Consider the following 12,645-nt stretch of genomic DNA (forward strand, 5'->3'; position numbering starts at 1 on the left):
GGGGGGGGACTCAGAGCCCCCCCCCCCCTCCCGGGGCAGTTGGTACGGTCCGGGCTGGCGCTGCAATGGAGCCCTATGGGGGGTTCTATAGGGGCTAGATGGGGCAATTGGGGTCTATGGGGGGTAATTGGGGTTCTATAGGGGGCAATGGGGGTCTATGGGGGGGGGTAAGGGGGGTCTATGGGGACAATGGGGGTCTATGGGGGGCTCTATAGGGGCTGGAGGGGCAATGGGGTCTATGGGGGTATTATTGGGGTCTATGGGGGGGTAATGGGGGTATATGGGGGCAATGGGGTTCTATAGGGATGCATTGGGATATTGGAGTCCTATAGGGATGCAATGGGGGTCTATGGGGGTCAATGGGGTTCTATAGGGGGCATTGGGGTCCTATAGGGACGCATTGGGATATTGGGGTTCTATAGGGATGCAATGGGGGTCTATGGGGGAGTAATGGGGTCTATAGGGGCAATGGGGTTGTATAGGGGGCAGTGGGAGTCTCTAGGGGGCAATGGGGTTCTATAGGGGTGGGAGAGGGCATTAGGGTCCTATAGGGATGCATTGGGACATTAGAGTCCTGTAGGGATGCAATGGGATATTGGGGATCTATAGGGATGCATTGGGTGGTCTATAGGGGTGCAGTGGACATTGGGGTCCTATAGGGATGCAGTGGGACATTGGGGATGTACTGGGATGCAATGGGGGTCTATACGGATGCACTGGGGCATTGGGGTCCTATAGGGGTGCAATGGGACAATGGGGGTCTATAGGGATACAATGGGGTTCTATAGGGATGCAATGGACATTGGGGGTCTATAGAGGTGCAGTGGGCCATTGGGGTCCTATCGGGATACAGTTGGGTCCTATAGGGGTGCAGTGGGGCATTGGGGTCCTATAGGGATGCACTGGGGTCTTATAGGGATACTATGGGGTTCCATAGGGATGCACTGGTTTCCTATAGGGTTCCTATGACCCCCCTGTACCCACCCCCCTTGTACCCCATAAAGCTCCTCCCCCCCCTCTGTCCTGCGTTGGTTTCATCCGGGGGGGGGGGGGGGGGGGCGGAAACGTCCCAGACGGGGGGGGGGGGGGGTTGGGGGGGGTCCCGTTTCCCCTCCCCCCCAACAGAGCGGAAAGGGGGGGGGGGAGGGGCGGGGGGGCCTGACCCCCCCTCCCCCCCCCCCCGTTTCCTGGGTGGGGCCGTCCCGGGTGCGTTTGAACGGGGGGGGGGGGAGGGGGAAGGGAAACGGGAACTGAGCGAGGGGGAGGGGCTGCGAACGCTGGAGGGGGGGGGAGGGGAGCGTTTGGAGGCGTTCGGGAGCGTTCGGATGCGGTTGGGACCGTTATAACCGGTCGGAAGCGTTTGGGAGCGTTTGGAACGGGGAGGGACCCCTTGGAACCGGTTGGGAGCGTTTGGAACCGTTTGGGACCGTTCGGAAACGTTTGGGACCGTTCGGGAATGTTTTGAGAACGTTTGGGACCGTTTGCAAGCGTTTGGGACCTCTTGGGACCGTTTGGAACTGATTGGAACAGTTTGTAACCGTTAGGAGGCGTTTGAGAGTGTTTGCAACCGTTTGGGACCGTTTGGAAGAGTTTGGGACCGTCTGGAACTGTTTGTGAGCATTTGGGAGCGTTTGGAACCGTTTGCAAGCGTTTGGGACAGTTTTGAAGTGTTTTCAAGCGTTTGGGACCGTTTGGGACCGTTTGGAACCGTTTGGAGGCGTTTGAGAGCATTTACAACCAATTGGAACCGTTTGGGACCGTCTGGAACCGTTTGCAAGCGTTTGGGACAATTTCTGAGTGCCTTGTAGCGACTGGAACCGTTTGTAACCGTTTGGAAGCCTTTGAGACCGTCTGGAAGTGTTTGCAAGCACTTGGAACCGTTTGGGACCCTTTGCAACCGTTTCCGAGCGTTTGCCACCGTTTGGAAGCGCTTGGGACCATTGGAACCGTCTAAAACCGTTTGGACCCGTTTGAAACCGTCTGGACCCGTTCAGACCCGTTCATTCCCGTCCGTTCACCGGATGGAGCTCCCCCTCCCCCTCCCTCTGCTCCTGGCCCTGGCCCTGGCCGCCGCTCGCGCCCTGTCCACGTGCCGCACGCTCGACCTCGAGGCCGCGCGCCGGAAGCGGATCGAGGCCGTCCGGGGTCAGATCCTGAGCAAGCTCCGCCTCCAATCCCCTCCCCCCCCTCCCCCATCCCCCTCCCCCCCCTCCTCCGCCCCTCCCCCCCCCCCGGAGCTGCCCGACGACGTGCGCGCGCTCTACAACAGCACGTGGGAGCTGCTGGAGCAGGAGCGCGCGCGCGCGGCGCCCCCCGCCGGACCGGAGGAGTACTATGCCAAGGAGCTGCACAGGTTCCCGATGGAGCCGCCGGGAGACGGTGAGAGGGGGGGGCAATGGGGGGGGCATCCTATGGGGGTCCTATGGGTAGCACTATGGGGGACCCTATGGGGGTCCTAATGGGCATCCTATGGGCATCACTATGGGGGTTTCTATGGGCATCACTATGGGCATCCCTATGGGGGTCCTATGGGTACCACTATGGGCATCACTATGGGGGTTCCAATGGGCACCACTATGGGCATCACTATGGGGGTTCCAATGGGCATCCTATGGGTACCACTATGGGTGTTCCAATGGGCATCACTGTGGGGGTTTCTATGGGCATCACTATGGGCATCCTATGGGTACTGCTATGGATGTTCCAATGGGCATCACTATGGGCATCTTATGGGTACCACTATAAGCATCCGTATGGGTACTGCTATGGGTGTTCCAATGGGCATCACTATGGGGGTCCTATGGGTACCACTATGGACATCACTATGGGTGTTGCAATGGGGGCCCTAATGGGCATCCTATTGGTACCATTATGGGCATCCCTATGGGCATCACTATGGGTGTCCTGTGGGTACCGCTATGGACATCACTATGGGGGTCCTAATGGGCATCCCTATGGGTGTCGCTTTGGGCATCTTATGGGCATCACTATGGGGGTCCTGTGTGTACCCCTATGGGCATCCCTATGGGGGTCCTGTGGGTACCGCTATGGGCATCCTATGGGTGTTCAATGGGCATCACTATGGGGTTCCTATGGGTACCACTGTGGGCATCCCTATGGGCATCACTATGGGTGTGCTGTGGGTACCACTATGTGCATCCCTATGAGCATTCCTATAGGGGTCCTATGGGTACCACTATGGGCATCACTATGGAGGTCCTAATGGGCATCCCTATGGGTGTCGCTATGGGCATCCTATGAGCATCACTATGGGGGTCCTGTGTGTACCACTATGGACATCCCTATAGGGGTCCTAATGGGCATCCTATGGGTATCACTATGGGGGTCCTGTGGGTACCACTATAGGCATCACTATGGGGGTTCTATGGGTACCGCTATGGGCATCACTATGGGTGTTCCAATGGGCGTCCTGTGGGGGTCCTAATGAGGGTCCCTATGGGCATCGCTATGGGGGTCCTGATGGGTATCCTATGGGTACCACTATGGGCATCCCTATGGGTGTTCCAATGGGCATCCTGTGGGGGTCCTAATGGGGGTCCCTATGGGTGTCCCAATGGGCATCACTATGGGTGTTCCAATGGGTGTCCTTATGGGCATCCTATGGGTACCATTATGGGCACCCCAATGGGTATCCCTATGGGCATCCCTATGGACACCCCTATGGGTACTCTAATGGGTGTCCCTATGAGCATCCCTATGGACACCCCAATGTATTGGGGCACCCATGGGAGTGCTGCAGGGGTTTATGGGTGCTCAGTGGGGGGGGGGGGGGGGGGGGGGAGCACATCCCGGGTCCCTTCCCCTCCCCCCCATTGGGTCCCCTCCCCCCCCCCCCAGTTCCTCCTATCCCAGAGCATCCGGATGTTGTGGTTTTGTTGAGTAATTCCCTTCCTTGGGCTGCAGGGGCCGGAAAGGGGGAGGGCAGATATGGGGCTCTATGGGGATCTATGGGGCTCCTATAGGGTGCTATGGGGATCTATGGGGATCTATAGGGTCTCTATGGGTCCCTATGGGGATCTATGGGGTTCTATGGGGATCTATGGGGATCTATGGGCTTTATGGTTCGCTATGGGTCTCTGTGGGTCCCAATGGGTCTCCATGAGTTTCTATGGGTTCTATGGGTCCCTACAGTCTCTATGGTTCCCTGTGTGGTCCCTATGGGGTCTCTATGGGTCTCTGTGGGGTTTGTATAGGGTCTCTGTGGGTCTCTATAGGGTCTTTATTGGGTCCCTATGGATCACTATGGGTCTCTATAGGGTCTTTATGGGTTCTTATGGACCTCTATGAGTCTCTATAGTCTCTCTATGGGTCTCTATGGGTCCCTATGAGTCTCTATGGGGCTTCTATGGGGTCTCTATGGGTATCTGAGTCTCTATGGTTTCTCTCTATGGGTCTCTATGAGGTCTCTATGGGTCCTTATGGGTCTCTAGGGGTCCCTATGGGCCTCTATAGGTCCCTATGGGGTCTCTATGAGTCTCTATGGGTCTCTATGTGTCCCAATGACCCCCAATGACCCCTCCCCCCCCCCCCCTCAGCCCCTCCCCCCGGTCACGCGCTCCTGCTCCGCTTCAACGCCTCGCGCGTGCGCGCTGAGCTGGGCCGGGGGGCGCTGCTGCACCGCGCGGAACTGCGCATGCTCCGACAGAGGGCGCCCGAGGGCGGCGACCAGCAGCGCCTGGAGCTGTACCAGGTACCGACCCCCCCATTGAGGGCAATGGAACAGTCCTGGGTACGGGAACCCCCCATTGTGGGCAATGGAATGGGGAAACCCCCCCCCATTGTGGGTAATGGAACAGTCCTGGGGATGGGAACACCCCCATTGTGGGCAATGGAACAGTCCTGGGGATGGGAACCCCCCCATTGTGGGTAATGGAATGGGGAACCCCCCCATTGTGGGCAATGGAACAGTCCTGGGTACGGGAACCCCCCCATTGTGGGCAATGGAACAGTCCTGGGTACGGGAACCCCCCCATTGTGGGCAATGGAACAGTCCTGGGTACGGGAACCCCCCCATTGTGGGTAATGGAACAGTCCTGGGTACAGGAACTCCCCCATTGTGGGCAATGGAACGGTCCTGGGTACGGGAACCCCCCCATTGTGGGTAATGGAACAGTCCTGGGTACGGGAACCCCCCATTGTGGGTAATGGAACAGTCCTCCGTATGGGAACCCCCCCATTGTCGGCAATGGAACAGTCCTGGGGATGGGAACCCCCCATTGTGGGCAATGGAACAGTCCTGGGTACGGGAACCCCCCCATTGTGGGCAATGGAACAGTCCTGGGGATGGGAACCCCCCATTATGGGCAATGGAATGGGTTTTTGGGGTCCCTGAATGGGTTTTTGGGGTCCACAGATCCATTTCTGGGGTCTCTGAATGTGTTTTGGGCGTCCCTGGATCCATTTTTGGGGTCTCTGAATGGGTTTTGGGGTCCCCAGATGGGTTTTTGGGGTCCCTGAATCAATTTTTGGGGTCTCTGAATCCATTTTTGGGGTCTCTGAATGGGTTTTGGGGTCTCTGGATCCATATTTGGGGTCTCTGAATGGGTTTTTGGGTCCCCAGATGTGTTTTTGGGGTCCCTGGATCCATTTTTGGGGTCCCTGAATGGGTTTTGTGTCCCCTCTCCCCCCAGGGCTATGGCAACTCCTCCTGGCGGTACCTGCAGGGCCGCTGGGTACAGGCAGGACCTGAGGACGAGTGGCTCTGGTTCGACGTCACTGAGGCCGTGCAGCAGTGGCTGAGGGGCAATGGTAAGGGGGACCCAATGGGCACCCAATGGGACCTCTATGGGGACCTCAATGAGCATCTCAATGGGCATCCAATGGGTACCTCAATGGAGACCTCAATGGGCACCCAATGGTACCTCTATGGGCACCCAATGGGGACCTCAGTGGGGACCTCAATGAGCATCTTAATGGGCAACCAGTTGGCACCTCAGTGGGTACCTTAATGGGCATCTCAATGGGCACCCAATGGGTGCCTCAATGAGCATCTCAATGGGCATCCAATGGGTACCTCAATGGAGACCTCAATGGGCACCCAATGGTACCTCTATGGGCACCCAATGGGGACCTCTATGAGCATCTCAATGGGTACCTTAATGGGCACCCAATGGGTACCTTAATAGACACCTAGTGGGCACCCAATGAGCATGTCAATGGGCACTTCAATGGGTACCTCAATGGACATAATGGGCACTCAATGGGTACCTTAATGGGTGGGTACCTCAATGAGTGTCTCAATGGAGACCCCAATGGGTACCTCAGTGGGCATCTTAATGGGCACCCAATGAGCATCCAATGAGCATCTCATTGGGTACCTGAATGGGCATCTTAATAGGCACCCAATGGGTACTTCAGTGGGTACCCAATGGGCACCTCAATAGGCAACTCAGTGGGTACCTCAGTGGGCATCTTAATGGGTACCTTGATGGGCACCCAATGAGCACCCAATGGGTACCTCAATGGGCACCTCAGTGGACATCTTAATGGGTACCCAATGGGTGCCTTAATGGGTACATCAATGGGCACCTTAATGGGCACCCAATGGGCACCCCAATAGCACTCAATGGGTACAGGAATGGGCACCCAATGGGCACCTTAATGGGCACCTCAGTGGGGACCTCAATGGGCACCCAATGAGTGCCTTAGTGGGTACATCAATGGGCACCTCAATGGGTACCTCAATGGCACCCAATAGCACCCAATGGGCACCCAATAGCACCCAATGGGCACCCAATAGCACCCAATGGCACCCAATTGGTACCCCAATAGCACCCAATGGCACCCCCAGGTCCCCCCCCTCACCCCTCTCTCCCCATAGACCCCATTGGCACCTTCAAGCTGAGCGTCCATTGCCCCTGTGATGAGCCAGGCCCACCCCCCCCACTGCGCATCACCTTCGAAGGTACCACTGTGGGCCCGGGGGGGGGGCACATACACAAGGGGGTGTTTTGGGTTAAAATCAGGGGATTTTGGGTTAAATCGGGGTGATTTGGGGTTAAATTGGGAGGATTTTGGGTTAAATTCATGTGATTTTGGGTTAAGTTGGGGTGATTTTGGGTGTGGGAAGGGGGGGTTCCCATCAGTGACCCCCTTGGGGGGATGCAGGGGAGGGATGGAACACAAGGGGGGTTGTTTTGGATTCAATTGGGGTGGTTTTGGGTTATGTTCGGGTGATTTTGGGTTAAATTTGGGTTTTGGGTTAAAATTGGGTGATTTTGGGATCAATAGGGGTGATTTGGGTGAAGTTCGGGTGATTCTGGGTTAAATTTGGGTTATTTTGGGTTAAAATCGGGGACTTTGGGTTCAATTGGGGTGATTTGGGTTAAAATTGGGTGGTTTGAAGTTAAAATCAGGTGATTTCGGGTTCAATTGGGGTGATTTTGGGGTCAATTTGGGTGATTTTGGGTTAAAATTGGGACGATTTTGGATTCAATTGGGGTGATTTTGGGTTAAATTTGTGTGTTTTGGGTTAAATTGGGATGATTTTGGGTTCAATTTGGATGATTCTGGGGTTCAATTGGGGTGATTTTGCGTTCAATTTGGATGATTTTGGGTTAAATTTGGGTGAGTTTGGGTTAAATTGGGTGATTTGGGGTTAAATTCGGGTGTTTTGGGGTTAAATTTGGATGATTTTGGGTTAAATTGGGATGATTTTGAGTTAAATTCGGGTGAATTTGGGTTAAACTCGGGTTATTTTGGGTTAAATTGGTTGATTTTGGGTTGAATCCGTGTGTTTCCGGGTGCCCTCTGACCCTTGACCCCATGTGGGGGTGGGGCAGGGTTCGAGCAGCCCCGCGGTGACCTCGAGGGCCTCGCGCGCCGCCAGCGCCGCCCCCCCCACGTGACCGCGATGGTTCTGCCCGAGGAGCGCGGGAGTGACATGCGCAGTACGCGCCGGCGCCGCGGGACCGGAAGTGACGCAGCCTTCTGCTTCGGGTGAGGGCGCCTGCGCACTGCGCGGCCGGAAGTGGGCGGTGCGGGGCCGGAAGTAGGTGCGGGGGAGCGGAAATGGCAACGGACAGGAAATGGGCACAGAGGGACCGGAAGTGGGGACAGGGGGACCGGAAACGGGTACGGACCGGGAATGGGAACAGGGGGACCGGAAGTGGGCGCAGAAATAGACCGGAAATGGGAACAAAGGGGCCGGAAATGGGCACAGAGAGACCGGAAGTGGGTACAGAGGGAGTGGAAACGGGAACGGACCGGAAATGGGAACGGGGGACCGGAAATTGGAGTAGAGGGACCGGAAGTGGACGCGGAAATAGACCGGAAATGGGGGCGGGGGACCGGAAATGGGAACGGAGGGACCGGAAATGGGGACAGTGGGACCGGAAATGAGAACGGACCGTGAATGGGCAGTGAGGGACCGGAAATGGGAACAAAGGGACAGGAAATGGGCAGAAATAGACCCAAATTGACCCAAAATGGCCCCAAATTGACCTGAAATAGACCCAAATTGACCTAAATGGACCGAAACTGACCCAAAATGGCCCCAAATTGACCCGAAATGGCCCCAAATTGAGCTAAAAAGTCCCAAAATAGCCTCAATTTGACCCAAACTGACCAAAATAGACCCAAAACCAGCCTCAAACTGCCCCAAAAGTGCCTGAAATCAGCCCAAAATCCCCCTTGGGCCCCACGTTTGCCTTCGGGGGTGACCCCCTTGACCCCTATTGACCCCTCATTGACCCCAATTGACCCCCCATTGACCCCAATTGACCCCATCACCCCTCCCCCCGGAGCAGACCGGAAGAGCAGAGCTGTTGTCTCCGCCCCCTTTACATTGACTTCCGGCGGGACCTCCAATGGCGCTGGATCCATGAGCCCCGCGGGTACATGGCCAATTTCTGCGGGGGGGGATGTCCCTTCCTGTGGAGCTCCGACAGCCAACACGCCAAGGTGGGGGAGGGGACGGGGGGGGCGGGGCCCATAAGTGTGGGGTGGGAGCTATAAGTGTGGGGTGGGATCCATGAGTGTGGGGTGGGAGCTATAGATGGGGTGAGACCCATAGATGGGTTTGGGACCCATAAGTGTGGGGCTGGACCCATAGATGGAGGTGGGAGCCATAAGTGTGGGGCTGGACCCATAGATGGGGGTGGGACCCATAAGTGTGGGATGGGACCCATAGATGGGGGTGGGACCTATAAGTGTGGGATGGGACCCATAAGTGTGGGGTGGGACCCATAGATGGGGGTGGGAGCTATAGATGGAGGTGGGACCTATAAGTGGGGGGTGGGAGCCATAGATGGGGCTGGGACCCATAAGTGTGGGGCAGGACCTATAAGTGTGGGATGGGACCCATAGATGGGGGTGGGACCCATAAGTGTGGGACTGGGATCGATAGATGGGGTGAGACCCATAGATGGGGGTGGGACCCATAAGTGTGGGTGAGAGCTATAGATGGGGGTGGGACCCATAAGTGTGGGGCAGGACCCATAAGTGTGGGATGGGACCTATAAGTGTGGGATGGGACCCATAGATGGGGGTGGGACCCGTAAGTGTGGGGTGGGAGCCATAAGTGTGGGGTGGGACACATAGATGGGCGTGAGAGCTATAGATGGGGGTGGGAGCTGTAAGTGTGGGTCTGGGACCTATGGATGGGGGTGGGACCCGTAAGTGTGGGACTGGACCTATAGATGGGGGTGGGAGCTATAAGTGTGGGAGGGACCCATAAGAGTAGGGCTGGACCTATAGATGGGGTGAAACCCATAGATGGAGGTGGGACCCATAAGTGTGGGGTGGGACCCATAAGTGTGGGGTGGGAGCTATAGTTGGGAGTGGGACCTTTAGATCGGGGGTGGGAGCCATAAGTGTGGGTCTGGACCTACAGATGGGGGTGGGAGCTGTAAATGGGGCTGGACCCATAAGTGTGGGGCTGGACCTATAGATGGGGGTTGGAGCCTTAAGTGTGGGGTTGGATGTGGCTCTTCCCCATAGATGTGGGTCCAGCCCCATAAGTGTAGCTCCAACCCCATAAGTGTGGCTCCTGCCCCATAAGTGTGGGTCCAGCCCCATAAGTGCAGCTGCAGCCCCATAAGTGTAGCTCCAGCCCCATAAGTGTGGCTCTGCCCCATAGATATGGGTCTGCCCCATAAGTGCAGCTCCAGCCCCATAAGTGCAGCTCCAGCCCCATAAGTGTAGCTCCAACCCCATAAGTGAGGCTCCAGCCCCATAAGTGCAGCTCCAGCCCCACAAGTGTGGGTCCAGCCCCATAGATGTGGCTCTGCCCCACAAGTGTGGGTCCAGCCCCACTGACGCTGCCCCCCCACAGGTGCTGGCCCTCTACAACCAGCACCACCCGGGGGCCTCGGGCGCCCCCTGCTGTGTGCCCCAGACCCTGGCCCCACTCCCCATAGTTTACTATGTGGGGCGCAAGGCGCGAGTGGAGCAGCTGTCGGACATGGTGGTGCAGGCCTGTAAGTGCAGCTGAGACCGGAACAGACTGAACCGAAATGGCCCAAAATAGACCCAAAATGGACACAAATGGACCCAAAATGGACAGAAATGGACCCAAAATGGACAGAAATGGACCCAAAATGGACACAAATGGACACAAAATGGATACAAATGGACCCAAAATGGACCAAAAATGGACACAAATGGACCCAAAATGGACACAGATGGACCCAAAATGGACCAAAAATGGACACAAATGGACACAAAATGGACACAAATGGACCCAAAATGGTCAAAAATGGACTCAAAATGGACACAAATGGACCCAAAATGGACACAGATGGACCCAAAATGGACCAAAAATGGACACAAATGGACACAAAATGGACACAAATGGACCCAAAATGGTCAAAAATGGACCAAAAATGGACACAAAATGGACCAAAAATGGACACAAATGGACCCAAAATGGCCCAAAATAGACCCAAAATGGACACAAATGGACCCAAAATGGACCAAAAATGGACACAAATGGACACAAATGGACCCAAAATGGACACAAATGGACCCAAAATAGACCCAAAATGGACCCAAAATGGACACAAATGGACCTAAATGGCCCAAAATAGACCCAAAATGGACCCAAAATGGACACAAATGGACACAAATGGACCCAAAATGGCCCCAAAATGGGCCAAAATAGACCCAAAACGGATGGAAATGGACCCAAAAGTGCCTTCAAGTGACCCGAAAGTGCCTGAAATTGACCCAAAACAGACGCAAAATTGCCCAAAACCAGCCCAAAATGGCCCAAACCCACCTGAAACCAGCCCAAAGAGACCCAATCCCAGCCTTTTTCACCCCAAAAGCAGCGCTTTGGACCCAAAACAAGGCTTTTCTACCCCAAAAACCCCAACCCAGAGACCCCCCCCACCCATTTTGTACCCCCAAAATTGCCCTTTTTTACCCCAAAACCAACCCTTCCCCCCCCAAACCCCCATTTGCACCCAAAATCTGCCTTTTTTACCCCAAAATCCCCCCCCCAATAAAGCCTTATTTAATTTCTCTCCATTTCCTCTCTTTTTTGGGCTCAATTTCTGCGATTTTGGGGCTGGAAAAGCTAAAAACACCCATCCAGGGGGGAGGGGCAGGAAATGGGGCCGCTACACACCCAAAATCACCCTTTTTCACCCCAAAGCCCTTCTTTTTACCCCAAACCCCCCTCTTTTTACCTCAAAACTGCCTTTTTTTACCCCAAAACCCTCTTTTTAACCCCAAACCCCTCTTTTTACCCTAAAAACCCCTTTTTACCCCAAATCCACTTTTTTCACCCCAAAACCCCTTCCCCCCTTTTTATCCCAAATCCACCTTTTTCACCTCAAAACCCTTTTTTCCCAAAAACACCATTTTTCACCCCAAAACCCCTTTTTTAACCCAAAACCTGTGTTTTACCCCCAAAAGAATCCTTTTTACCCCAAAATCTCTCTTTTTACCCTAAAACCCCCTTTTTGCTCCAAAATCCCCTCTTTTTACCCCAAAACCCTTTTTTGACCCAAAACCTCTCTTTTTACCCCTAAAACCCCCATTTTGCCCCAAACCCCCTTTTTATCCCAAAACTCCCTTTTTTTACCCCAAAACCCCTTTTACCCCCAAAAAAACCATTTTGCCCAAAACCCCCTCTTCTTACCCCAAAAAACCATTCTCCCCAAAACCACCCTCTTTTAACCACCAAACCCCCATTTTGGCTAAAATCCCCTTTTTTTACCCCAAAACCCCCTTTTTACCCACCAAAAAACCATTTTGCCCAAAACCCCCTTTTTTTACCCCAAAATCCCATTTTCCCCAAATCCCTCTTTTTACCCCCAAAATTTTCCCCATATCCCCCTTTTTACCCCAAAAAACCCATTTTGCCCAAAATCCCCTCTTTTTACCCCCAAAAACCCATTTTGCCCAAAATCCCCTTTTTTTACCCCAAAAAAACCATTTTGCCCAAAATCCCCTCTTTTTACCCCAAAAAAAAATTTTGCCCAAAATCCCTTCTTTTTACCCCAAATCCCCTCTTTTTATCCCAAACCCTCTTTTTTTACCCCAAAATCCCCTCTTTTTACCCCAAAATCCCCTCTTTTTACCCCAAACCCTCTTTTTTTACCCCAAAATCCCCTCTTTTTACCCCAAAATCCCCTCTTTTTACCCCAAACCCTCTTTTTTTACCCCAAAATCCCTTCT

General features: G+C 54.6%; 1 protein-coding gene across 1 annotated transcript; it reads left to right on the top strand.

Annotated features, from left to right (window-relative positions):
* Window positions 1-2,006: 2,006 nt before the first annotated feature.
* TGFB1 (transforming growth factor beta 1) lies at window positions 2,007-10,545 on the top strand. Its single transcript, XM_034072154.1, has 7 exons — window positions 2,007-2,379; window positions 4,557-4,711; window positions 5,652-5,769; window positions 6,842-6,925; window positions 7,803-7,959; window positions 8,769-8,922; window positions 10,295-10,545. Exons 1-7 carry the CDS (start codon window positions 2,022-2,024, stop codon window positions 10,451-10,453), a joined length of 1,185 nt encoding a protein of 394 aa, XP_033928045.1. The 5' UTR covers window positions 2,007-2,021; the 3' UTR covers window positions 10,454-10,545.
* The last annotated feature ends 2,100 nt before the right edge of the window (window positions 10,546-12,645 follow it).

The sequence above is a fragment of the Melopsittacus undulatus genome, chromosome 24 (assembly GCF_012275295.1).
Source record: "Melopsittacus undulatus isolate bMelUnd1 chromosome 24, bMelUnd1.mat.Z, whole genome shotgun sequence".
In the NCBI taxonomy this organism is placed as follows: domain Eukaryota; kingdom Metazoa; phylum Chordata; class Aves; order Psittaciformes; family Psittaculidae; genus Melopsittacus; species Melopsittacus undulatus.